The sequence below is a fragment of the Natator depressus genome, chromosome 7, assembly GCF_965152275.1.
Source record: "Natator depressus isolate rNatDep1 chromosome 7, rNatDep2.hap1, whole genome shotgun sequence".
Taxonomy (NCBI): Eukaryota; Metazoa; Chordata; order Testudines; family Cheloniidae; genus Natator; species Natator depressus.
In genome coordinates this window covers 97254332-97281492 of record NC_134240.1, presented here as the reverse complement: position 1 = coordinate 97281492, position 27161 = coordinate 97254332, and the positions used below count along the sequence as shown (strand labels likewise).

At 44.0% G+C, this 27161-nt stretch overlaps 1 protein-coding gene across 3 annotated transcripts in view; it reads left to right on the top strand.

The window, feature by feature from the left end:
• Nucleotides 1–728: 728 nt before the first annotated feature.
• Nucleotides 729–27161, top strand: part of PPP2R2D (protein phosphatase 2 regulatory subunit Bdelta) — a 42732-nt gene continuing 16299 nt past the window's right edge. Inside the window, exons 1-3 of one of the 3 annotated variants that reach the window (XM_074959136.1) lie at nucleotides 729–894; nucleotides 1306–1398; nucleotides 17242–17339. In XM_074959136.1, the coding sequence (XP_074815237.1) occupies nucleotides 888–894; nucleotides 1306–1398; nucleotides 17242–17339 (198 nt within the window). In that variant the 5' untranslated portion in view covers nucleotides 729–887. Of the gene's footprint in view, nucleotides 895–1305; nucleotides 1399–17241; nucleotides 17340–25353; nucleotides 25374–26806; nucleotides 26928–27161 lie in introns of those variants that run through there. The other 2 variants (XM_074959138.1, XM_074959137.1) reach the window with 2 other exon arrangements.

The following is a 27161-nucleotide window of genomic DNA, read 5'->3' as shown; positions in this document are numbered from 1 at the left end:
GGCATGAGAAGCTGCTGGTCCCACCCCTTCCAGTCCCTGCTCGGACCTGGCTGCCAGGGACAGGGGCCACGCTTGCTGGGGGGCAGGCACAGCGGAAGGACAGAACCCCTCTCCCCTGGCAGGCCAATGTAGGGGGACACTGAACCCCACATGCTCCCCTACGTGTCACCTCTGCCTTGTACCACCTCTCTGCCCCTTTGGTCTCAGCCTGAACGAAGTGTTTTCCCCCGGCCTGGCATTAGCAGTGCTTAATTGGTAATGAAAGAGGTACTGGGGCTCAAGCAGCATCTTCACTTTCGTAACTGACACAGTAAGACCAGAGGTGCCCGGGCTCAGGCCTGCCAAGCCCAGAGGTGCCAGGACTCAGAACAGGCACAAATTAAGCACTGGATGATAGCCTAGCTACCACCCACTCCAGCCGACTAGAGGCCACCAGCCTGTCCCCCTCCTGATTTAGGATCCCCCAGTCCCAGCTAACTGGGTTTCTATTTGGCCGACCACTACAGCTCAACTGGATAAACTGCCCCTCCTCAAGCAGTGTCCCTGGGTGCACCCACCTCAACCAGCCCCAGGTCAGCCTATGTCCTCTAGGTCCCACCACGCCCCCGTCAGAGCCTCCTCCCCCAGGTACCCCCCCGCGCATCATCACTGCTCGGGCCCGGCTCCGCCCGCTTCCTTCGCCGCCTGGCGCTCCTCGCTCCCCCGCCCGGACGGAGGCAGACGGATGACGTCACCGGATCAGGCCGACCGGCAATGGGCGCCATTTTGAAACCCCAAAACCTCCAGCGGCTGCAGCTGTGTGCGGCGGCGGCGGCTCTGACCCGGTCCCGGCCGGCGCCTCCCCGTCGTGGGCCCCGCAGTCCCCCGCCCCACACACACTGCGCGACATGGCAGGTGAGAGAGACGCACGCCGCGCCGCGGCCGTCAGCTGGGGAGGCCTGGGCCTGGCCTAGGGTAGGGGCCGGGTGGAGGGCGCTCTGCCTTCCGAGCAGGGGCGGGCAGCGAGTCAGGCCTGGGCGGGCAGCGCGGATCCGGGGCATGGGAGACCGAGCTGGCTCGGCGGGGCCAGAGGGCTGGCCGGGTTCGGGGCCGAGCCGGACCGCGTGTGGGCCTCGGGTAGAGGGGCAAGGCCGAGCCGGTGCTGGGTGAGGGTTGAGCCGGGCCGGGTACTGAGGAGCCTGGCCAGGGCTGGGTAGGGGGAGCTGGGGCCGGGTTAGGGGTCAGCTCGGCCTCCTGGGGGTTAGGTGCCCGGGGCCGAGTTGGGTTGCCCGCGCCGCTCGCCCTCACCGCGCTCTGTCTCCGCAGGGGTGGCAGGAGGTGGCGGAGGAGGAGGTGGTAACGACTTCCAGTGGTGCTTCTCCCAGGTGAAGGGGGCTATCGACGAGGACGTGGCGGAAGGTAAGACGGGGGACCTGGCGCTGCGGCCCGCGGTTGAGCAGGAATCGCCGTGTCAGAGGGGTCCCCAGTTGGGGGTGTCAGTGTCTCCCAGTCCCGCGCTCACTTTAATCCACCCCGGCCTTCGCCTTAGACCCAGACACCAACACCTATTTTTGTCCAACGCGTCGCGCCTAACGACTCGTGCGGGGAGTCGGTGCTGGTGCTGCAATTCTCCCGCCCCAGTGTGAATCCCGGAGGATGGGGTGTGTGTAGGGGGGTGGTGCGATGACTAAGCTAGTGCCTGTGTTTTTCAGAACGGCTTGCGCTCACAAGATAGCATAACAGAGAAGGTGGCTTCCTCCTCTCCTTCATTTATAATCACCAGGGAGATGGGAGATTGACAGTGGTAAATTTTTTTTAAAAAGAAAGGTAGTCAGACATGTCAAGTTTATGCCTTATGCGAAGAGGAAGGCTCCTTCATTAGGGATACATGTCAAAAGCAGTGTTTAGAATTTCCCTGTGGCAATGAAGGATTTATTCATACCTGCTGACATTTGAAAGCTATAAATAAGGACATTTGGGTAGGAAATAAGTGCCTTTTAAGCACAATTAAAATATGTTAGACTTGTAGAGTATTTTGGAATAAGAATAGTAAAATGATAAACATTTTGCTTTAACAAGTCCATCCCTTCTAAATAATCAAGATTGACGTGTATAGTGTTGCTATATGAGTTTCAATGAGTTACAGTCTCTGTTTTAAAAGATCTCCCATATTCAGATTGTCCCAGTTTGAGATTCATGCTTGTAAAGAGGATGTCATGTGGCTGCATACATCTGCCTCACGTATTTGAGTTTCTACTACATGAACTTAAAAAAATTAATAAAACGCACATACTTTAGCTACTTATGTGCATTGTTCTGGAATTACTTTTGAATGTATTTTTCCAGAGCGTAGTTAATTTTATCCATATTATTTTCCACTGCAAAAATATTATGAGGATGTTTTAGTTTTGTTTTGGGAAACACCATTTCCTCCAAATACCTGGCATGGGAAGACACTCAATTTATTGAAGCAGATAATATTCAGACTAGAGATGGGTGTATGTATCAGCTGTTTATTTCTACACTTGTAACACCCTGCAAAGTTGTGAATTTATGTAAATTAATTATATTAATAGGTTTTCAGGCATTCCTGAAACACTGTCTTTGTTTCTTTAAACCACTTGTCAGTGAAAAAGCTTAAAGAGCCACCGCTGCTTATATTTTAAGAAACAATCCAGTTTGGGCAAAATATTTACTATGATAAAATTACCTTTCAGTCACTGTTGATTACCAGGATATTTGTATATAATCAGAAGCTCTCTCCTTTCTAAATAGCTAGTAAGTTTTACTACCTCATGCAGTGATTTTGTAACATCAGAATTCAATGTGCGAGAAATGTATATTATCAAAGAGCCAACGCACATCATTACAGGATGTATTAGCAAGTTAGAAAAACTTAAGCTCCATCCCTTGGCATAGTCAGTAATAGGAAAAACTGTATAGCTATAATTTATAAAACTCTTAACAATGTACTTTCCAACTATGGGCCTGATTTTAAGTACCTATTAAATCAACAGGAGTTCTGCCTAAGTGAAACAGAAGCACCTGTTGTGGCCTCATTCACTTTAGCATCATAAACTACATTTAATCTGGCAGCGATCTTGGCTCAAGGTGGCAGAAAGTCCACCCAAAAAATGGCCTCTAGTATTGCAAGGCTCACATAACTGCTGGCCAGTGCAATATGAAAGTAGACAATACTTCCATCAGAAGGGGGACAGCCAGGGTTACTAGGTAATGTGCTGATTCAGCTTATTTCTAAGCAACCTCCACCAACAGATCTCCTATTTAACACATCAGCATACTAAAATTGCCCTTCTGTTGTGGATCCCCCAGAGGATGATGGTGGTGTTTCCTACCCTATAAGATGAGTGAATCCCCCTTGTGTGCAGTGGGCCTCTTTGTTGGCATGGGGAGTGAGGTCCGTGCTCGACTTAATCTCATTCCTTCAAGTGTGCACTGAGCCCAATATTTGTAAAAGTTTACCAGTGTGGTGGTGTGGCTCTTAGCATTCCTCTTCAGTCTTTTGTCTGAGATTTCAAGTGTAATCCATTTGTTCATAAAATTTGAGTAAACTAAAGGCATTAGCTGGATCTTTTATTTCTAAGTGTTTTTGAAGAGTGTCTTAAATAATTTTTATATGAAAAGCATGGACTTCAGATGAGGGGCGTTTCATTAGCTCTATATCAAAGTACATTTTAAAAGTCATTTATTTTTTAGCTTTGTTTTTTCCCCCATTATAAATCAAAATCTTGTAGACTCATTTGCTCGTGATGCTGCTTAATGCTTTACCTTATGCTTAACTTTACACCTGTAAGTAGTCCCATTGATGTGAAAGTGCATGTGTTTTACAGGATTGAGACCTTATTTATAATTTGCTACACTTGAAATACTGTTAGGCTTTGCCATTTGTTCGGGTTCTTTCTCTCACTGTTTGTCTTTAAATAGGAATATTTATAATCACATTAAAAAAATAACTGGGCTCCCAGTCCTTCATTGCGCTCTGCTAGTGTGCATCAGTTTGTCCTTGTAGCATTCACTGAAGTCTGAGAGTCTGCACCAATAGTGAGCATTGCAGTATTTGACCCTAGGTGTTGGGCCTTGATTACTGAACTGTCATCTAATCTCAGTCTTTTTTATCAAGCTGTCCATATAAACTGACTTGATGGGGCACTATCAGCTTACAATATAGACATGATAGTATAGACCAGTGGTCCCCAAACTTTTTGTCGCACCTCCCTGGGAGCTGAGAGCAGGTGCCAGGGCTGTGAGCGGAGCTGAGGGGTGCTCCCTTCCTGCCCCCCATGGGGGCTGGCCTGGGCCCTGCCGCACCCTCTCCGAATGTTCCTCTGCTCCCTGCCCCAACCTCCAGGGGCGCATGCGCCACAGTTTGTGAACCACTGGTATAGACTATACTAACTGCAAATCTCCTGTCACTTTTTGTGGTCTTACAAATAAATTTTTTTAACTGTCTTTATCTTTTGCTCTGTGGAAAAGGAGATGTAAGTGGGGGAACTAACTCTACAAAGAAATCTGCAAATGACAATACACAAAGTGCTGTCCAATCCATAAAATACACAAATGGAGAGTTTTTTCTATAAATTTATTAAGTACCTCATATTTAGTTTGCAACTATTGAGGAAGTTAAATGTGCTTTTAGTTTTAAAGTTAAAGGTATTTCTTTAATGTACAAGATCATGTTCAGCATCTGTTTCTGGTATGATGCTGTTTTAGTGAAAATACTGTTCTGAGTAGTGTGAGATTGTGTGCTGATACAGGTAAGTTCTACCTGAAATATACATTTTCAAAACTTCTTTTCACGTCTTTGATTACTATAGAAAACGGAAGTTTGCTTTCTTTCTGATGCTATCCCTGTGCCGAAACAGCTTTGATAAATTTATAGTTAATCATTTTTGCTGAGATTGATATAGAATTTTTTTTATATGTATATCTTTAAACAAATGGAAGTGCACTCTTTCGGAATATCCGTGATGACTCCAAACTGGTGTCATAAAATGATGATAGATGTTAGATATATTGGATATAGAAGGATGTAGTTTTCAAAGTAGGAGAGTCTGAGAACTGCTAAAGAATGATATTGGGGAAAGAAATTTGATAATATCAAGCAAGTGTTTCAGTTACTAAGTGTAACAAAGATAGACTTCTTAAAAGGTGGATTGCTTAAATCTCAATTGTAGTTTCCTTATTTCAGGGAAATATTTTGCCTAAAGCCTTGGTGTTGATAACCCCAGATTTCACAGGCAAAGATAGCTCTGGGATTGCCTAACTTGTTTAAAGTAACTTTCTAAATGTAGGCTTCAGTTTTAATGCTTTGTGAGCACCAATTAGATCTGTGATTGATCTTACTACTTTCTCTAATTTGTCCTATCTGATCAATAGAAAATAGCTGTTTTTCAGCAGACTTACTACTAAATTAATTCTTTAAAACAAACCACAAAGCAACAAAAGGGGTCTAATCACAATAATTTCCCTTCAAATAAATTTGTCCAGTACTCTTGGAAGAGTCTTATCACATTGTGTATATCAGCATACTGATATGCTTGGATCCTTGAGGTCAAAAGGTATGACCATATTCCTTAGAGCTTGTCTACACTACAAAATTAAGTCACTTTAAGTTGGCATACAACCACCACAATAATTAAAGCGGCGGTTCATGTCCACACTTGCTCCTTCTGTGGGTGGTGCTCTTCCACTGACTGAAGTGGGGCATTGTGGGACACTGACAGCTGGAGCCTGGCAGCCCTGGAGGGTTGGCAGGGGGCTCACAGTTGCCTCCCCTGTCCACAGCTGTCAGGCAGATGCTGGCCTCACAGTTGTGAGCCAGGAGGGGGCTCAATTTCACAGCAGGGAGCCTACCAGCAATTAAATTAACATTCTTGTCAGTTTCATGGCTGCTGTTAGTTCACATTTGGGCTCTGGCTATCAGCTTACAACCTGAGCTGGAGACAAAATGAGAAGAAATAATAGCCGTGAAACTGACAAGACTGTCAGTTTCACTGCTGGTGTGCTCTCTGCTGTGAAATTGAGCTCTGGCGACTTGGTCAGCTCTGGGGCTCCCACTATGGGCCCTGCTTGGAGGGTTGACAGCTGGTGTCCTCCTGCCACCTCCTGGTGAGGGATTTGGCGGGAAAGGAGAGTCCAACCCTGGCCAGGCTCTCCTTTCCACTCAGTCCCTCTCCAGGAGGCGGCAGCAAGGCTCTGGGATGTCAGCGCCAGGCAGGGGGAAGGCTGTGAGCCCACACCCAGCTGTCAGCACTGGTACGCGTGCGGGAGAGGGTTCACAGTGGGAGCCAACAACTAATGTAAGTAATGCACTGTGTACACAGAAACTGCATCGCTCTAACTACACAACATAAGCACTATGCCTCCTGGTGGAGTTACTGTGTTGCTATACTGGGCCACTTACTTCAGAGGAAGCACCATTGTAGTGTAGACACTGACATAATTAGGTTGACATAAGGCAACTTATGTTGACCTAACTCTGTAGTTTAGACCAAACATTAGTCACTCTCAAATCTGGTTAGTGGAGTACTATGGATAACTTTAAAATCTGTCTGGCCGTCACTACAGACCTTTTTCCTGTTTTAATTTCAGGAATGACAAGTCAGGGAACTGCCTAAACATTGGAAGGAACCTAAGATCCTTATCAGACTGTCATCTTGAGGGTTTTTAGGCTTCCCAAGGTTAACAACAATGTCAAAATGTGTTTCTCTTGAAAGCATTGTGTGTTAAAGATGCTGTCTTCTGTAATCAAGTATTAACTATATATATTTTGCTATTTATACCTGAAGTGCTTTCTAACAGTGTGATTACTTCACAAAACAAGTGCTACTTTTAAGAATTTATGTAGCTTGAATTTCTATCGTATTTTTAGCTTTATTTGGACTTCGGTGTATGTTGATCTGTCTTTGAAATAAAAGGATGCGTTTAGGCCCCGGTCTTGCAGATGTCTGCATGTTTGTGTCGCACATTCTAGCAAGTGTCCCATTTTGGCTACCTATTTGGATAGCTCTGAGGGGAATCCAACCCCCTGTCTGCTGGATCCCTGGGGTGTTTAAAGCTCCTGCAGGCTGAGTGGAGTCCAGCCACTGCCCTAATCTTGGGGTCCCTGGGCAAACTTTCAGGGTGAAGACTTTCTGTGTGGCATGTACTCTCCCTTTTCCCTCATGCCCCCTAAGTTTTGGAACCCAGTGTCTAGCCACCTAGCCCCTCTGGGCGCAGCACTGACCCTTCAGACTCCCCGCTACTTAAACACATTCCTCTCCCAGAATTCCACCCAAAAGTGTGAAGTTTTTGGTTTACAATTTAACTCTGTGGCACGCACTAGTTGTGAAGTATATACCTACACATACACACTCTGTATAGCATTACATTTTTATGCTTTCTTACCTTGAATCGTGTCAAGCACAGGAGAGTACAGGGTAGTACAAAATAAACATCCTAAATGTAGTGTTCCTCAGTAGCTCACCCTTCCCTTGGGAGTGCTTGGGGGTCATCTGTGTTCTGTCAGGACAGGCAGGTGCAGTCCTCTGCTGCTTTACCAGACCTCTCCCTTGAGCAGTCTTTCTCATCTTAACATGATCAAAATGGCTCTCCTTCCCTCTGTTCCCCTTGTGAATTCATGTATAGACTCCTGCTGGGGCCGCTGGCTTCTTTTGTTCTGCTCCTGGTAACTTACCGTTACATTCCAAAGCTGTTGTTGCCCCTCCTCACTTGCCCATAGACAAGAGGAGGAAGTACCCAGCTAGAGCAAACACATTGTCCTAAGATGTCATACTTTTTGAATACACCATCCTTGAGTGCCCATCACTCAGTTGTCTCTGGCGGGGCAGAGACAACTGACACAACCTGCTAACTCATGATGGATCCACATACATATAGGCTTTCTGTGCCACTGGAATTTCATGATGCAATTTCAGATCATCATCCACAGTTCAGAACTGGTTCAGACAGAAGCCCCAGCTCGTCACAGTAGGTGCTAACCCATTGAAATCGATGGAGTTCCACATATACGTAGCTGCGGCTGTGCTTTAGGTACAGACTCATTCTTAGAAGCAATGTCACATTGATACTATTTGTCAGACTTAAAATCTCTTGAATGTGTATGTCCACATTTTGTGATGATAGTCCTATAATAACTGCATTTATGTGCACCTTCACTCTCTGCTCACTAATCCATTTCCACCAGGACTATTGTGAACATTCCAAACAGTAACCACTTCTTTTTTAAAAAAAGCTGGCCGGAGAAGTTTCATTCCCTTTCTGTCCCAAAATGTGTAATTTCCCCAAAATACACTGTCCTGAGGAGCAAGGCAGTTAACATTAAATCCTATAACTTGTCTTTTTAAAATTTGAAAAAAACAAGGAGTCTGGTGGCACCTTAAAGACTAACAGTTTAATTTTAAGTTTACATCTGAAGAAGTGGTGTTTTACCCAGGTAAGCTTATGCCCAAATAAAACTGTTAGTCTTTAAGGTGCCACCAGACTCCTTGTTGTTGGTGTGGATACAGACTAACACGGCTACCCCCGATTCTCAAATTTTAAAAGTATCATGTAACCTAATAAGGCTAGAAACAGGATTTTGAGCCATTGGAAAAGGAAGAGCCCCACCTCAATAGTGGACATGCGGAGCATGTTCTTCTCACTTCTAAGATAGGAGACCTTAAAATCAGGTTGTCATATTCTAACAATTGAAGGACTCTGTACAATTTTTGTAGTCTCTTTGAGATTATGAACATTCTGTATGTGTCTTTACCAAGCTACAAACTCCATTTTAAATTTGCAGCCCTTTGTCTTCTGTAGTCGTTTTGCCTCCATGTTGGACCAAAATTTTTTTCCAGCTTATAGTAAGGAAGAAGCAACCCAGCATGTAGTGGGTTGATGAAGCTGGAAACTCTGCTTGTGTAACTTCCAGGGAAAGAGTGAGCTCACAAGAGGCTTTGCACTTAGGATTTTCATTGTTTTTCTAAATGATCTGTAATTGTTTTATCTGTTTAAGTAAAAGAGCAGTGGTGACTTCTGAGGTTATGTCTACATTACATACCTTTTGGCGTCACAGCCATGCCACTAAAATGCATGCAGTTTTGCTGCTGTATGTCAGCAGGAGAGAGCTCCCGTCGACAAAAAACTTCCATCCCCAACGAGCAGCAGTAGCTTTGTCGGCAGGAGAGCTCTCCAGTCGACAAAGCGCTGTTTACACACACGCTTTTTGTCGGTAAAACTTCTGTTGTTTGGGGGGGATTTTTTTCACACACGCCCTCCCCCCCCGAACGACAAAAGTTTTATTGACGAAAGTCCAGTGTAGACAAAGCCTAAGTAAAGTGTCTGTGTGTGTTATATGCAACAGCTTCTGCACTGCTTCAGGAGAGAGTTAAACTGACAGCCAGAAGACACTCTGAGAATAGGGGCTAGGCAGGTGGTGGGTTCCAACTCTCATAGGGGAAGGGGGCACTAGACAGAGGGTCTGCACCCCGAAGATATGCTTAAGGACCCAAGGATGGGGCCATTGGTTGGCCTCTGAGTCTCAGTAAACTTAAAACAGATGACAACTCAGCAGCTGGGTCCATTTCAGCAGTTCTATAATGTGTGAACACTGAAAGCTACTGCCCTCTGTCTCCCAACTCAGCTCCTGTAAAGCAAAAATACTTGGTTATTACCTTGAAAAAGAGACTGGCAGAGAGGTAGGTCTTGTAAAGACCACGGGTCACGGGGACTTGTTTATATCATAAAATCTGACCATTTATACAGGTACAATGTAATTACCAAGTGGACATTCTCACACCAGAATAAAATTGCCTTCAGTGTAGCTTATGTTGCTTGGGAAGGGTTTAAGCTAAAGTGGAAAAAAAGCCACTTTTCTACTGGAATAATTGTGTCCACATGGGGACATTACATTAGTATAAGTATATTTGTGTAATTAGAAGAACCTTCTTGTGTCAACAAGCTGCTTGTGTTAACCTCTGTGCCAGCTGGATTTTGTAATAATTACGTGTTAATTCAAACAACTTTGCCAGTAGTACAGTTGAAATAACTTCCGAATAATTTAAGTGAATTAAATGCTCTTTTAGTAGATCTAGATTATTGACATAGTTCTAGGGGTTAGAAAACATGTCCAGAGAATACCATAACCGAGTTCCTTTTGAAAATATTGGCTTGCCTCCTGGCTTGCCTCCTGTGTATTTACCTTCTCCTGCTGCTTACTTCCTTGTGTGTCTCTGTCCCTTGTGTGTCTTTGCTTCTGTGGCAGTGGTCCCGAAACTGTGAGGCACACACCTCCAGGGTGTCACAAAGGAACGTTTGGGGAGGGGCACGGGCCAGCCCCCACAAGGAGACAGGGATGGAGCACCATGGGGCTTGGGCCAGCCCCCTCAGGGGGACAGGGAGGGAGCACCATCAGGCCCCAGCCGTGGCCCTGCCCCCTGCCAGGGCCCCCACTGCAGCCTGGTCACAGCTCTGCTTCAAGCCCTGATAGCAACTCCACTCCCAGCTCAGTCTCGGCCCCTGGCTGCGGCTCCACTCCTGTCCCCTGACACGCCCCTAGCTGTGGCCCAGCCTCATCCCCTTTTCCGCTGCCCGCCAGCCCATCCTTGGGAGCTGTGGCCCCGCTCCCGAGGGGGAGGCATGACCATGAAAAGTTTGGGGATTGCTGTTCTGTGGGTTAGTGGTTCACTATGGAGAGGGTGAATGTGAAGGTATTTCCCTCCTCATGGCTGAACTCCAGCAACTGCTGTTTTCCCCCTTCCTGTGGTGGTGTTCATGTCCTCAGCCCTTTCCCCCTCTCCTTTTTCTTGTAACTAACAAATCTAGGAAAGCAGGTGTATTTTAACACGTTAAAATCCTAATGAAGTTGGACAGGATTGGATCCCAGAACAATCCAAAACTCATTAATTTTGCTTAACTAAAACTTTTTTCTCTACATACTGCTAGCACAAAAGTTTTCAAAAAGATCTAACTGTGTGCAAACTTGAAGGGACAGTAGCAGGCGGGTTTTGAGATACAAGAAGACAAATATTAGACAATCAAATTCAAATCAGAATACATTTTAAATGACTTGTCATTCCAAACGATTTTGCTTTTTTTTGCATACTTTACAGAAACATTCTCTTATGCCTTTACAGTAAATATGGCAGTCTTCAGGCCAAAACAATTATGCAGACCAAAGCAAACAGGCAAAAATATGGCTTTAATAATGGAAGTTGTTTGTGACCTTAACTATGGAGAAACTATTCTCCCTCTACGGTATCTTAAGTTATACATGTAGTTAGGAGACCACCCACATTGTGAAAATCCTCGTTGTTGTGAAGAACTAGGGCATCTCAATATTGAGAGTACCTACACTGAATTTCAACACTCTTCTGCACACATTAACAGAAGTGTTTTGAGCAAGACTTCCATTTATTGCCTTACTAAAAGGTGGTCATTTTAAATGCCCTAACGTCAGATCAAAAAGGTGGGTCCCATCTATACAGATTGAGTGTCGTAAATTCCAGGATGATAAAGTGGCCCTAGGAATGGCTGTTGACAACTTTGAAGCTGTCGTGTGTCCCATGACTTCTTAGTTTCCTTCCTTCATAGACCATCATGTTAAAAGGAGCAAAGCTGCACAGTAGATTTTCAGAGAGCGATTAAGTTATATCAACAGAACTACTTCCAGGAGGAAGGTATTCCTTCAGATCCATTCTGTGACAGTAAGCCCTGGTCTAAGTCGACTTATCTTAGGTCAACTTACCTGGCCGTGAGGACGGCGGCAAGTTGACCGCTGCCGCTCCTCCGTCGACTTCCGCTTCTCGCAAGCTGGAGTTCTGGAGTCGACGGGGAGTGCGATTGGGGATCGATTTATTGTGTCTAGACGAGACCCAATTCGGCAGGTAGTGAAGGCCTGCCCTAAGAAAGCAACAGATCATTGCCTGATTAATAACAGTGCATTATAGAAACATATAAATCCAAAACACCTGCTCTCTTGCCTAATTTACAGGTGTACCTGCTGAGGCCTATGACCGCTTCCTGGGCAGAGTGAGTCTCAGTCACCCTCAGGGAAACATGCAGGGCAGCAAGTTGGACAAGCCCTCAGAAATGTTTCCAAGTAATACATAATTAATCTCATAGCTCTCTCTGGGTGTGCCACTCCCAAGAGTAGTGCTTCATGGTATAATAGGCCCAGAAATCTATTTTTTTCTCTTCGGAAAGGACTGGGCGACGATATTATGATGTTGATGCTACTTGTTCTTTCCTCACTTTTCTGGAAATTTCAGTACTGGTTACTTCCCTCTTGTCAAGGATTGCCTGATATATTCTAGTAGTAGAGAAAATTGGCGGTCCTGCAACTAGTAGAAGAAAAGTATTCTTATGTGACAAATGTAATTAAAAATACATCAAGTTTAGTGTGGTGACTTTTTAAAAAAAAAAAACAACCAGAATTGTAGGGGTTTTGTTTTTTAAAGTGGCTTGCAAGGGGGAGAGGATGGATGCATTGTGCATAAAGAAGAGCTGAAAGTGCTGGAAGCTGGGGTAGCACAGCATGAGAAAAGGATGAAGAAGAAGGTGGGAAGGGTTTTCCATGGTTGGTTGTTTTTTTTTTTTCTAACCCTCACTCCCATCCAAAAAAAAAAAAAAAAAAAGGTTAAAACACTTAGGTCTTCTGTCTGTCCTTGGGATTGTATGAATGGTTAGAGAATTGATGGGACTGTTTCTTTATAATCATGGAAGTGAAACCTGCCTAAAAGGAAAAATTAACTTATTTAGAATGTTTAAAGGTGTTTTTTGCCAATTTAACTCAATCACTTCAAAGAACAGATTTTATATATTCAGTACCTTCACCCTTTTGACCAAGGGTTCAGAAAGATTCCAGTACATATGTTTGATTATTCAAAAAGTCCTCTAACACAGGAAGGGGAGATTTGAAATTCCTCATTGTTAAGGTTAACAGAAAAAAAAGGGAAAACCCTTTTTAAAAAAAAAGCAAAGAGCAAAAGCCCAATCAGTTTTTCCTTTTCAGATAACTTTTATCCTTATGGGAACCTTTTTGTTCATATGAACAGCTCTTGTAGGCAACAAGCCAGGTTACCTTCTAGAAAGGAGATGAAAAATTACTTTTGTCATCAAGGGATTAATAGTTCTGAATTGCTGTACATTGTTCCAAATTTTGTTCTTGACAGTTTGGGCTGAAAGAGCCAAAGAACACTTAGATGTAGTTCGCTATAACAGTCCCTTTCCTAATTCTTGTGACCCTCTAATGTTTTTGTGTTTGTTCTATATAGCAGTAAAATCATTAAACCTTCTTATGTAGGCTTACATAAGAAAGCTCTAGATTTTGGAAAGAATAAATAGAAGTGTTCTAAAACATTGTTAGAGTGACAGGCTAGAGAAGCAGAAGTTAAGTGACCTTTTCCAAACTGGAAGTTGCAGTGGTGGCTCTACTGTGCTCTGTGTAGTTCCCTCAGCTCCTTGGCAACATCAGAACAGAAGAGTAATCTTGTGTACACTTCTGTACCCCATTTGACTTCCTTCTCCAAAACTTACTTTCCTGTATGTACTGTCGGCAATTTATTATGTTGATCCCAGCGCCCCACTCCCCACCCAAAAGTCATTCTAGTGGCTGCACCTCCCACATGGCCTCATTAGTTTTCCAGTAGTGACACAATAAAGGATTGCTCCACAGGAAAAGCCCATATTTTCATAGTCTCTAGCAGCCAATCCAAATGGCTACTGTAGTTGCAAGATGATTCAAATATCCATTTGACCTTATTTACCTCTGCCACCATTGAACTTTGTCACTAACTCCACCGCCTCCACTTCTTTTGTTACCTTATCCTATTACACCATCTCTAGATATCTGCTCTCCATATCAAACACGTCTTTAATACACCCAGCATGTTTTTTGGGGGTTCTGTATGAAATCCAGACTGCATAGTTCAGTGGACGGAGCACTGGACTGGGAGTCAGCAGAGAAGTGGGTTCTAATGCTGGCTCTGCCACCAACCTGCTGTGTGAGCTTGCCTAATTTACTTCACCACTTTGTACCTCTGTTTCCCTGCCACCCTTTGTTTTGCTTATTACAATGTTAGTGTTTGGGACAGGGACTGTATCTTTTTTGTACAGTGCCTGACATAATGGGAACCCAATCTGTGTTGCTGTAATGCAAATAGTAAATAATAGACCTATTTTAAGCAAGTGACATCAGCCACTTATAGGCATTAAACAACATCAGTCTCTGTGAAAAACACCTATAATGATTGTCTCCCAATTTCTGCTTTTTGTTGTTTTTTGAGAGAATGAGTAAATGAGTACTCTGGTAGTTAGAATTGAAGGATAGAATAGATGTTAGGCATTTTCCTAAAAATGTTTTTTTCCTTTGATTTATAGGTTATCAGTAATAGCTTAAGAGAAGGATTAATTTCAGTTTCTTTTCAGAGGCAGTTTACCAGTTTCCACTATTAAAAATGGTCTTGCTTGTTGTATAGCGTTCAGATTTTATGGTAGCAGTGTGCTTATTTGTACAGCGATGATAGTCTGTAACTTAAAGGCTGGACATTTAAATTTGAAATAAATTCTTGAAAATATCCTAAATCTATAGATTTGTATGCATCAAATTTGGATTGCCTCCACTACTTTCTTAAATCACTTGCTCATTCATTCTGCTTTTTCACATTTTTTCAGTTTCTCATTGTATATGTGATGTACACACCTATTTCATATATACATATATACATCATATATGTATGATGGGGTGATATTTGTATCTGTTTGTGTCAGCTTCAAGGAGCTCAGGATTGTCAAAACTATTTTTGAATTAGATCATTCTGTTCAGTGCCATTAAAAACTTTTACGCCATACCATCCTGTATTCAGAATATTCTATATGTATTGCAGAAAATTTATTTTAGGAAATGTGTTTTAGAACTTTAAAAAATAGTTTCAGGTTATGAGAGAGGCAAAGTATTGTCATGGATCAGAAACTGACTGAGATAGGAAATAGAGTTGGGGGGAATGGACACTTTTTATTATGGAAAGGTTTCAACAGGGTGCCACAACATTATATGGTAAGACTAATGTTCAATTTATTAAAATTATCTAGAAAAGGAGATTATCAGTGAGATTGCAAACTTGCAGATGACACAATTATCTAGTCAAGGCTGGAGAAGACTTTAAGGAACCTCAGAGGGCCCTTAATCAAGTTAATTGAAGGGGCAACACAATGGCAGATGAAATTCAGGATTGATAAAATGTAGCGTCATGTGCACAGCAGAGAGTACTTGAACTACTAATACACTTTATTGGGTTCTAAACTAGCAGTAAACTCAGGAAAAAGATCTAGGCATCCTTTTGGACAACTCAGTGAAGGCCTGTGCTTGAATGTTTAGCAGAGGGTTTTTTTTTAATTTTTTTTGCTTTTAAAAAAAAAAAAGGCAAATTGATAGAGTGCATAAGGAATGAATGGAAATTAATACTGAAAATACTGTAGTGCCGTTATATGACAATGGTATGCCTTTATCCAGAATAATGTGTTTTGTTCTGGTCACTCCATTTCAAAACTGATGTTACAGAATTAGAGGGGAGATTCAGAGGCTGATAATAAAAATGTTTATAAGTATAGGTGAACTCATAAGTGATTAAAAAGATTGGGATTCTTTATGTTGAAAGGAGACAAATTTCAGGGGACATACCATATATACTTGATCATAAGCCGGTTTGTTTATAAACCGACCCCCCCAAGATGGATAAGTGAAAATGGAAAATGTTTATGACGCATTCATAAGCTGACCCTATAATTCAGGGGTCAGCAAACTTTGGCTCCTGGGCCATCAGGATAAGCCACTGGTGGGCCAAGATGGTTTGTTTACCTCGAGCATCTGCTGGCACGGAGGTAAACCTAAGTAGATGAAGTGTCCTGGCGTGGCAGCTGCTTACCCTGACGGGCTGGGAAAGCAACTGGTGGGGAAATTTTTTGGGAAGGAGAAGCAGGGGGTCAGGGGAGTAACCCCTGTGACCACCCCCCCACATGATCCCACCCATAGCCCAGGACCCCCACACTCTCCCCATCCCATCCCTTCCCACCTTATCTGTGGAGGTCCAGGGGAGGATGTCTCTGGCCTGGCTGGAGCTGGTCCAGCAGGCTGGGCAGTGCGGCCGCAGCCTGCTCCGGCGGGCCAGACCAGGCGGCACGGCTGCAGTGTGCTCTGGTGGGCGGGGCTGAGCAGCAGGGCTGCAGCCTGGCAGCCCCAGAGCTGCAGCTGCTTCGGAGGCTGGAGGGAGAACAGCATGGCCAGAAGCGGAGAGACTCTGACCCCGCCTCTTCTCTTCTGGCTCTGCTGGTTGTGCTGCCTCTCCTTGCTCCCTCTGTTGGGGGAAGGGGCTGTGTCCCACCTCTCCCCTCTCTATACCCGTTCATAAGCCGACCCCCTTCTCTGATGCTTCCATTTTTTACTAAAAAAATTCGGCTTATGAACGAGTATATACGGTAAATACAAAATAATGGTATAGAGAAAGTTGAGAGAAGTGTCTGTGTATTTGTCTCATCAGAGCAAGGGGCTATTCAAAAGAATTAAAGGTGGCAAATTCAAAACTGATAAGGAATATTTTTTTCATACAATGCCCAATTAGACTGTGAAATTCATTGCCCCAGAATATCACTAAGGCCAGAAACTTAGCAATACTGAAAACAAGATTAAATATTTATTTGGGTAGCAGGAATATCCAGAATTGTTGCAATAAATGCAAAAATAAAAAAATTGAGAGGATATAAAGCTCATATTTTAGGTTGTAACCCTCAATTGTTGGAGATTAGCTTAGAAGGAAACCTGTCCTCTGGGGAAGTTTTCTCATACCTGCTTCCTTCCTGGGGGGTCCCAGGGCTTGAGGTCCAGTCCGAGCCCAAACATCTACACTGCAATTTTATAGCCCCACAGCCTGAGTCCCGCAAGCCCAAGTCAATTGACACAGGCCAGCTGCGGGTGTTTCCAGCATAGACATACCCTTGTGGGCTTCGCTTGTTACCTTGTTCTATTCAGCAACTGTTGCCACTCGGCAAATGTACAGCAATAAGATATAAAAATAAGATATACGTGCCCAAAAGTATTGGTTTTAGTTTGGATAGTAATGCTGTAAGTTAGATAGGATTGTTTTGCTGTCATGTTACCGAAGTGGAATAGTTATCTTCCTTTGTATTGTGTTCAGTTTCTAGGTCTTTAAACTATTTGGCTCAGTTTACACATTATAATGCTACTTTGTCTCTATTTTATGTTTACAGCTGATATTATTTCAACAGTTGAATTTAATTACTCTGGAGATCTTCTTGCGACAGGAGACAAGGGTGGCAGAGTGGTTATATTTCAAAGGGAACAAGAGGTCAGTGACTTCAAAAACAATGAAGTGTGCCTACTGAAGCTGCTCTTGAGTTTTTCATTTATTAACATGCATGATATTGCTACAGCTTTTGATATCACCAACTTTAAATGTTCCCGTGTTGTTTTCTAGTCCACGATATTTCTTTAGAAAATTTGAAATTGTCCCAATCTCTTTATTGAACTCAATGATGTATCTGAAGCAATGGCCATTCCAAGTATTTCTGTTTAGCCTGTACAATCACAATTATTCTGCAGTTTGCCATGGACCCTGCTGTTTAACTTAAAGCTCAGGGTGAGGGTGACAAAAAATTCTCTTTTAGAAATATTTTAACTGTCTTCAGAAAGAAGGCATGGACAGCTCAGCTGCTAGGAGGAAAGCAGAGGGTGCTTGAAAATTGAAGCATCAGCAGCTTGCTGTGTTCTAGGAGCAGCCGACTCGAAGATAGCAGAGGCAGCAGCTTCCCAATCAACCCCCAAAATATGTGGCAACCTGGCAGGGAAGAGCATAGAGAAGGCCTTCTTCAACAACTCTTTAGCAGATAATGTCATTGAGATGGTAGGCACCAGTTAAAATTTTCCTGTGTTACTCAGAATGGGCTGGCGTGTGTATATATACGCTTCATATTTGCATATTGTTTGTACCATAATCTTCACAATAGAAGGGGGAAAAAACACAGAAAAATTCTGTATCCTCAGTCTGGATAAATACAGATGGTTAAATTTAAAATGTGCATAATCCAGTTTATTACAACACACACATAGTGTACATTGGAATACTACACTATAAGCTCATGGTATGTAAAGAACATAGATTTACTGTCTGAGCCTTACACAGCCAAATACTTGGATTACCATCGCTTTGCCATATCTGTAAAAGAAATCTTTATATGGTTGTTGCTACCAAGTGGAATGTTCACTTTCTTTCAACATTTTTCTGCCTCCAAAGAGCATTTTTATACCTTGCTTTGAAAGCCTGAGGAAAATCCTATCTCTGAGCCCTCAAGTATGCTTACATTTATATCTACGTTATAGAGTTATACATAAAAACTACATTAAAAGAATGTTCAATTTGCGAAGCCAAGCACTCAGAAGTTATGAATTACCAGAATTAAGGTGCCCCATGCAGCCTTAACTTGTACCCCTCGTGTGTATGCATTTTGACAGTCTTTAATTCAAAATTACATACTATTTTTACAGAGCCCTGCCTCATTAAGTGTATAGATGGGCAGTGCTCAGTTAATGGGTAGTCAATATTTCATTTTAGCCTCATTGTTCAATATATGGATCCATGCCTTATTTACTGGATACAATTCAAACCCTGCTCTGCATACAGAATTATTAATTTCTTCATGGGCTTGTCTGTGGCACTCATCACTGTAGCATCTGAATGCTTCACGAACATTAAGCTTCACAACACCGCAGTGAGGTTGGGTGGTGGTATTCCTGTTTTACAGATGAGGAACTGAGGCACAGGGAGATTAAGGTAAAGCCACTAATTTAGGTCATAATTTGAGGTGCTCATGGCCTGATTTTTTTTTTTTAATTTTTTAGAGAATTTAGCATTTTATAACACTTTTTTTATATGTTCAGAGCACAGCTCTCATTGATTTCCATTGCAGTTGAGAGTGCCAGTGTTTCTTCAGTTCAGACCCCTGGCACTCAGAAAATGAGGAACACATAATTAGTGGCAACCTCTGAAAAGTTTGGTTTAGGTGATTTGCTCAGCATCACACAGGAATTCTGTGGCAGAGGCAGGGGATAAAATCCAGCTCTTCAGCGTAGCTTTCAGCCTTGCAAATTGTGAGACCATCTTTTCTCTTCCTGCAGTGCCCTTCCTTATTCACTGTGCAGCTTCCAGCTTCTGCAGCAATTGAGGCAAGGTCCAACACACAGCAGCCTCATTCCCTTAGTATCATCCATTCTGTGAATTGAAAGAGGCAGGGATCATATGGAAAAAAATAGTATATGATCATTTGTTTGTAATATTGTAGTTGTGTTGGTCCCAGAATGTTAGAGACAAGGTAATATCTTTTGTTGGACCAACTTCTCTTGGTGAAAGAGCCTAACTTTCCAGAGCTCTTCTTTAGGTGAAGAAAGGTGACCAGAGTGTCACAGCTAGATACAAGATGGAACAGATTATTTAGCATACATTGTTAACACACATTTCAAGAGACCATTCAAGGTGAAATGCTACAACTGCACTGCTGTAGCATTTGAGTGTTGACACTAGCTACGGTGACAGGAGGGGTTCTCCCCAGGCTCATCTTTTGAAGGTGTTGTGCAGGTTTCATTTGAGGACAAAGACTGAGAGGTCTGATATGGCATGAACTCACATAGACAACTAAGACAAAAGCACCATATAACCCGTGGGCGAACACTTTTTTCACAAAACAGTCACTGCATATCTGACCTCTCAGTCCTCATCCTCAAGGGAAACCTGCACAACACCTTCAAAAGGCTAGCCTTGGAGCTTGAATTCATAACTTTACTAGACAAAACTAAAAATCACAAATTTAAAAACACTGGATTTATGATTTATTACAACAATCTGTAACCCACTTTTACCTCCCTTTTTTGTTTTATGGCTTCAGAGGTTAACTGACCACCTTGAATGGTCTCTTACAATATGTGTTAACTACTTAGGCTAAACAATCTGTTCCACCTATTATTTAGCTGCAACAATCTGAGTACCTTTCCCAGACCTGAAGAAGAGCTCTGTGTGGTTCAGAAGGTTGTCTTTTACCAACAGAAGTTGGTCCAATAAAAGATATTACCTTGCTCACCATGTCTCTCTAGTAAATGATCATGTAGTTTAAGACAGGATTATAATGCATATACACAAGGGAGACAAATATTTCTGGGGTCATCGAACTTTTGAATGCTTGACTTAGCAACCTTAGTGTTTGTTTAACATGACTATTTGTGTGTAATTTGCATTTCTTAACAACCTAGGGAAACCAAAAAGAAATTCCATCAAGTGGAGCCATATTAACTTCTCACATGTTCTGATGAACCATGTGGGAGTATAGGGGATTGGTCACATTTAAAGTTGACTGGGTGGTATTCACACTAGGTCCTCAGAGGCTGTGCAACCCACAAAGAAATTATCAATATATGTATGTCAGCTTTTTTTTTTTCTTGCATCAGTTATGGGACCATTTTTGGTCCCTCTCAAGTGTGTCCTTCAGGTAATAGGCTTGGATTCCTTCATCTCTCTCAGTGGTGGAAACCTGTGTTCCAACCACTATGGGACTGGATCTCTGGGTGGCAGCCCCGTTTCCCAACTATTATTACATGATAAGCCAAACTGCATCCGGCACCTGTAAGCTCTTTTCCTCTGAGAACCCGTGACTAGCATCTGATTAAAGTGACTCAAAAACTGTTTCTCGGAACAAAGCATTATTTATTTACCCAAATGTATAGAGAACGCCGAGAAAAGAGGTAAAACAATAAAACACTTGGTAAAATGCTTGGTTCTTAGATAAACTTTATTCTTTCTTTGCAACTTTCTCAAATTCCAGGGGTTTTAGCTGGCACACGCTTGATGGCTACTAGCCATCTGTTGGAGTCTAAAAAAAAAACTTTAGTGTTCTTGCATTTTTATTAGAGAGGTCTGTCTACTAACAAAAATTGAAAAAACACAAACCTTGAACATTTGATACTTTTGTGGTTTAATTCAACTTCAGGATGCTGGTACATGTTTGAGAATATTAGCCACTGGTTTTATCAGCTTGGATGTTTTAACATTGATAGAAGTTGCTGCTTTTCTAGAGAAAACAGGCTTGTAAATGTTGAATTTTAGATGTTGCATGTTGCTGGAACCTACCCTTGGTGGCCAGCTGCGAGGATGGAGCAAGTACAGGCCTCTTTTTTTTCAGGCCAGAAGCCACTGCAGCAGCAAACAGACCCACAAGTTATGGCAACTGCGTTTACTTCAGTTTTTGAAGATGGTGGCCTATCTGGTTCCTTTCCTTTGGAACACCTCCTCAGGAGTCCCTTGGGGAATCAGAATTGAATACTCCTCTTCTGAAGTCATGAGCATTGTCCAGTGGGGTTCAGTTTAGGTCATCTTTACCAAACAAAGAACCTCCTCATTGCTGTAATTTCAGGTCAGAAAATCCACAGATAGAAAAATGTTTAGACAGTCAGCAGGTCCAAAGCTATTTTGAGACATTTGAAGTCTTGGGTCAGTCCACACACATTATTTCAACTATCCTATGAAAGTCCCAACTCGATGATGATGATTTAAAAAAATACAAAGCTATGAAAAGTTGGAATTGAAATAACAGGAAAACACAAACAAGGCATTCACTGAGCCATGCTCAGAGAAGAACAGTTTGAGTTTTATAGACAGATATTCATAACATCCCCTTTTATTTTTTGATTCTCTTTTGAGTAGCCTTTTTTTTTTTTTTACGCTGAAAATTTGGGTTGAAGGTTAGACTTTAATTCAGTCAGAGCAAAAAGTCTTTTTCCTTCTAAAATCACACTTTTGGGGTATTTTTTTTTTATATATATATAGTCTTATCTGCTTCACACACTTTTAGATCCCCAGTACAGACCTCTGCCATTGGGGGTATGTCTACACTGGCAGAGTTACAGTGCTTGCAGTTATAGTGCTGCTCAAAGAGCACTGAAGGGAAACTGCTGTTGTGTGTTCACGCTGTCAGCTGCTCGCACAATAGCATGTTCACACTTGTGGAACTTGCAGCAGTATTCGGAGTGGTGCACTCTGGGCAGCTATCCCACAAAGCATCTCTCTTCTCTTCTGTCGCTAAGAGTTGTGGGAAGGCGGAGGGGATTGCGGGGCATCCTGGGTGCTGTCCCAATGCCCTGTGAGGCATTGCTTCACATCCCAGCAATCCTTGTGCTTCCATCCACATTTGGCACCATCTTTTAATGGTTTGTGTACTGGGTGGTGGGATCACATTGTCATTCACGTCTGGGATGATGAGCAGTGTCTGCAGAACTTTTGGATGAGGAAAGCCATATTCATGAGACTCTGGTGAGCTCGCCCCAGCCCTGCAGCGCAAGAACACAAGAATGCGAGCTGCCCTACCATTAGAGAAGCGTGTGACGATTGCACTGTAGAAGCTGGCTACTCCAGACTGCTACTGATCGGTAGCTAACCAGTTCGGAGTGGGAAAGTTGACCCTTGGACTCGTGTTGACGAAGTGTGCAGGGCCATTAATCACATCGTGCTCCAAAAGACCATGACTCTAGGCAATGTGCGTGACATTGTGGATGGCTTTGCACAAATGGGCTTCCCTAGCTGCGAGGGACAATAGATGGCACGCATATTCCAATTCTGGCACCAGACCACCTACCCGCCAAGCACAATAATCGGAAAGGGTATTTCTCAATGGTTCTCCAGGTGCTTGTGGATCACCGTGGGCGTTTCACGGACATTAATGCAGGCTGGTCCGGAAAGGTGCATGACGCACGCATCTTTTGGAACACTGGCCTGTTCAGGAAGCTGCAAGCAGGGACTTTCCTCCCGGACCAGAAGATCACCGTAGGGGAAGTCGAAATGCCCATTGTGATCCAGGGAGACTCTGCCTACCCCTTAATGCTGTGGCTTATGAAGCCATACATGGGGCACCTTGACAGCAGCAAGGAGTTATTTGCAATAGGCTGAGCAAGTGCAGAATGACTGTTGAAGGTGCTTTTGGCCATTTAATGGTCCGTTGGCGCTGCCTATGTGGGAGGCGGGACCTGGCTGATGACAATATTCCTTTGCTTATAGCTGCATGCTGTATGCTCCATAATATTTGTGAAGGGAAGGGTGAAAGCTTCACTCAGGGCTGGACTGCTGAGGCTCAGTGCCTGGAGGCTGAATTTGAATAGTCAGAGACCAGGGCTATTAGAGGGGTTCAGCACAGGGCCATAAGGATACCGTGAGGCAGTGATTTGAAGCTGAAAGCCACTAATATTTGTTGCTGTGCTCGGAAGTGCAGTGCTCTTAATGCTAGGAGGTGATTGTGATTGATGCAGATAATGTATTATGAAGGTTTAAGAAAATTGCCTGCTGCTTTTCAGGGCTATGTTTGCTTTCAATTAATAGACTAAAGATTGCTTTCAAACCAACACAATTCTTTTATTAAAAATCAACAACTGGAAGAGAGAGACAAACAAAAAAACACATCAGCACTGAGGGGGAGAGGAGGGTCCCAGGAGGAGGTGGGGTCGTGGGAAAGTTAGATTTCTGTATGTTCAGGTATTATATCCAACCTGCTCCTTTAGAGTACAGTGCAGTGAGTACTGTACTTCAGCAGGGCTAAACTGCAGAGGGACGGGTGTTGAGTGCAGTGCGTACTGGGAGTAAACAGTGCTGAACTGTGACGGGGGAGGAGTGGAATGCAGCGGGTACTGACTGGAGCCAGGAGGTTGATAAGAGTGTGTTGGTGGTGTCTGGGGGAGCGCATGGGAAAGAGTTTTGCAACAGTGGCTGCAAGGGAGGCCGTGTGCGGAGCTGCTCGGTTTGCAGTGCTAGTAGCACCTGGAGCGTGTCCACTTGGTACTCCGTAACATTTAAGAGCCACTCTGTGGCTTCGTTCTGGTGCGCCGTGTGCTCCTTTCGGTCCCTCCTCTTGCTGTCCCACCACTTCTTCAATTCCTGTTTTTTGACCGCCCTGGCCCTTATGCGGCTCTCCTGTATGCAGCAGTGATCCCCCCACCCTATCCCCCAGTGACAGTAGAGTGGTGCAGGAAAGTTACCCTTACTGGGGCAAGAAACAAGCAGCTCTGCCGAAGAACTTGCGGCAGCGGGTTGCCCGGTATCTTCATGAGAGTTTCCTGGAGATCTCTGAGGCAGATGCTTCTGAAGTGAGGGAGTCAGTCAACACCCTGTTCCGCTGCTCAGACGAGGCATGTTGTGGTACACGCATCACAGAGACACAAGCCTGCTTTCTGCAACCCTCCTGCCCCCAACAACTCGCTTCAGTGATTCCCAAAATCAAAGCCACTTATCGGGGGCCTCATCTCCTGTTTGCGCTTCACCAAGATCCGACAGCTGTGACTGGCTAGCCTCCTCCAGGGTAGAGAGGAGCTCCTGGTTGCAAACATCTCTGGTTTCCAAGTCATCGTTCTGCCTCTGGGTCCCCCTTCCCCGTCACATCATCATCCAAGATTTCTTCCTCCTGGCTCGGTCCACTCTCAACTGGCATGCGAGCCCCCGAAGAATCCACAGTGGACTTTGCAGTGGAGGTGGAGTCACCACCGAGTATCCCATTCAGCTCTTTGTAGAACTGGCAGCTCGTAGGCATGGCACCAGAGCGATGGTTTGCCTTCTACACCTTGTGGTAGGCGTTGCACAGCTCCTTCACTTTGACCCTGCACTGCACTGTTTCCCAGTCATGGCCCCTTTCTGTCATGCATTGTGAAATCTGTCCAAAGGTATCATAATTCCTATGGCTGGAGCACAGCTGGGACTCGACAGCCTCCTCTCCCCAAATTCTGATGAGGTCCAGCAGCTTAGCACTGCTCCAAGCGGGGGATCGCCTGGTGCGTGGAGCAGGCATGGTCACCTGGGAAGATGCACTGAGACCACTGCACATGTCACTGAGCAAACAGGAAGGGGACTTTCAAAATTCCCACAGAATTCACGGGGTGGGGATGACTGGTCACCTGAGGGAAGGGCAGTAGAGTTCAAACCGATGACCAGAGAGGCAAGGACAGGCATTGTGGGACACGTTCCAGAGGCCAGTTGTAGCTCTGTAATCAACCAGGGTGTCTACACTGGCACTGTGGCATTGTATCCCCAATGCAGAAAGCTGTATGCCTCATGTCGGGGTGGTGTGTGTGGTATTTTTTTTTGTTTGTTTGGTTTTTGTTTTTGTTTTTTTACAGCGCTGCAACTGCACAGTTTCTGCATACTAAGTGGCTTGGCAGTGTGTACACCTCAGGAGTTACAATGCAGAAAGCTGCTTTACTACACAGAAACTTGCCAGCGTAGACAGGGTCTTGAGCTAACAGTTACTGCTAGCAGTAGAGACTTGTCATCTTCTGTGTGGATCAGCCACTAGAGGGAGATGAGGTACATATTTTGATAGAAGAATTTGATAAAAGAATGTAGAGATTCAGGAATCCTGGGTTTTATTCCAAATTCTGAGTGTAGCATACTCAGTGATTACAAACTGTTCTGCCCTTGGTCCTGTCAACCTGAACTTGTTCCAGTCCTACTCTTGCCTTCCCACTTCCTCCCCTTGGCTCCTTGTCCCAGTCCCTGTCTCCCCACCAGGGCTCCTTATCCCTTTGCATTGTAGTTATGCTGCTATTTCTTTCTCAAAATTTGCTGGGCACCAGCAGTGGAAGTATTGAGAAGACAGGAGACGGTATTCCTGCTTTTAATTCTGGTGCCTGGCACAACAGCAGTCCCTGGCTGCTGGGACAAGCAACTGCAGGGAAGTCCTGCTTACCCCCCTGGGCTAGAGCAGCAGTTCTCAAACTGTGGGTCGGGACTCCATTTTATTGGGGTCACCAAGTCTGGCTTTGACTTGCTGAGGCCCAGAGCTAAAGCTGAAAGCCTGAGCTCTACCACCTGGGGCCAAACCTGGGTGGTGGGGCTTAGATTACAGGTGCCCTCCCTGGGGCTGAAGCCCTTGGGTTTCAGTCTTATCTCCCCTCCTCCTCCCCCCCCCCCACTTCTTCCCCCTCCCCCCGCCCCACACACACACGCAGGGTACTGTGGCTTTGTCTGGGGGGGGCGGGGGAGGAGGCTCGTGTGGGCTCAGACTTCGGTCCCCCCCCTCCTGGAGTCGTGTAGTAATTTTTGTTGTCAGAAGGGAGTCGCAGTGTGACGACAGTTATAGTGTTGGTCAACCTTAACTATACGCTTCACTACCTGTTCCATATATGATAACTGTTAATGTGCTATAGTAGGCACAGAGCTAACGCTGATATTCGCAGGATGTATCTTCCTGTTCCTTCCTCAGTGACTATTCACAGTAATCTTTTTTAAAAAATATTTAAAATTATGTACAATTAAGGTAACATAATACACAACTTTTTTTAAATCTAGATAATTCCCAAACAAGGAATTACCTGAGGCCTCACCAGCCTATTCCATATTGTGCCTGTATTTCATGATGGTTATTGTTAACATAGGGAAGCACCTGAACAAGAGCCTGCTAATAAGAGTGGGGAATGAATGTCACAGTGGCCTAAAACAGAGTGGAAGCCAAGTTGTCATCTTGAATTACGCAGTGTCCTCACCTTCCATTGAAATGAATGGAAGTTTAGGATGCTCAGCATATTGCAGGATTGGACCATCTTTACTTGATTGTTGGGGTTTGGCCACATATTGGTAAGGGGAGATGACAATTTGCAGGTCACTTTTAATGCAAATCTGCATTAATGTCGGTTTGCATAGCAATTTTAGAAATTACATGTTGACTGTCCCAAATAACAAGAACAAGAAGAAACATTTGTATAATATTAATCTACTGTAAAACTTCTGTTTCTCTGCAGATCTCTAAGTCAAGACCAGCTGCAGATCTCCTGCTCCATCACTATTTGGTGCACCACATGCTCTCTGTTGCTGACATACCAGCCACAGAACCGTACTGTGGACTGGAGCTGCCCAATAGTGGTAAGAGTCCACTATCTTCCAATATGCGCAGTTTTGTAGAGTTTGTAATATTATAACATTGGTATATTTAAAAAAATACATTTTAAAAACTTTACAAAACCACACATCTTGTGAGAAATGGGGTCTTTCCATAACCATATACGGCATGTCTAATGTGCAGTGAAATTCTGTGGCTAGAACATTGCCAGTAGAGGGCATACTGGTGCATCAAACATAGCAGGAACAGACTGGATT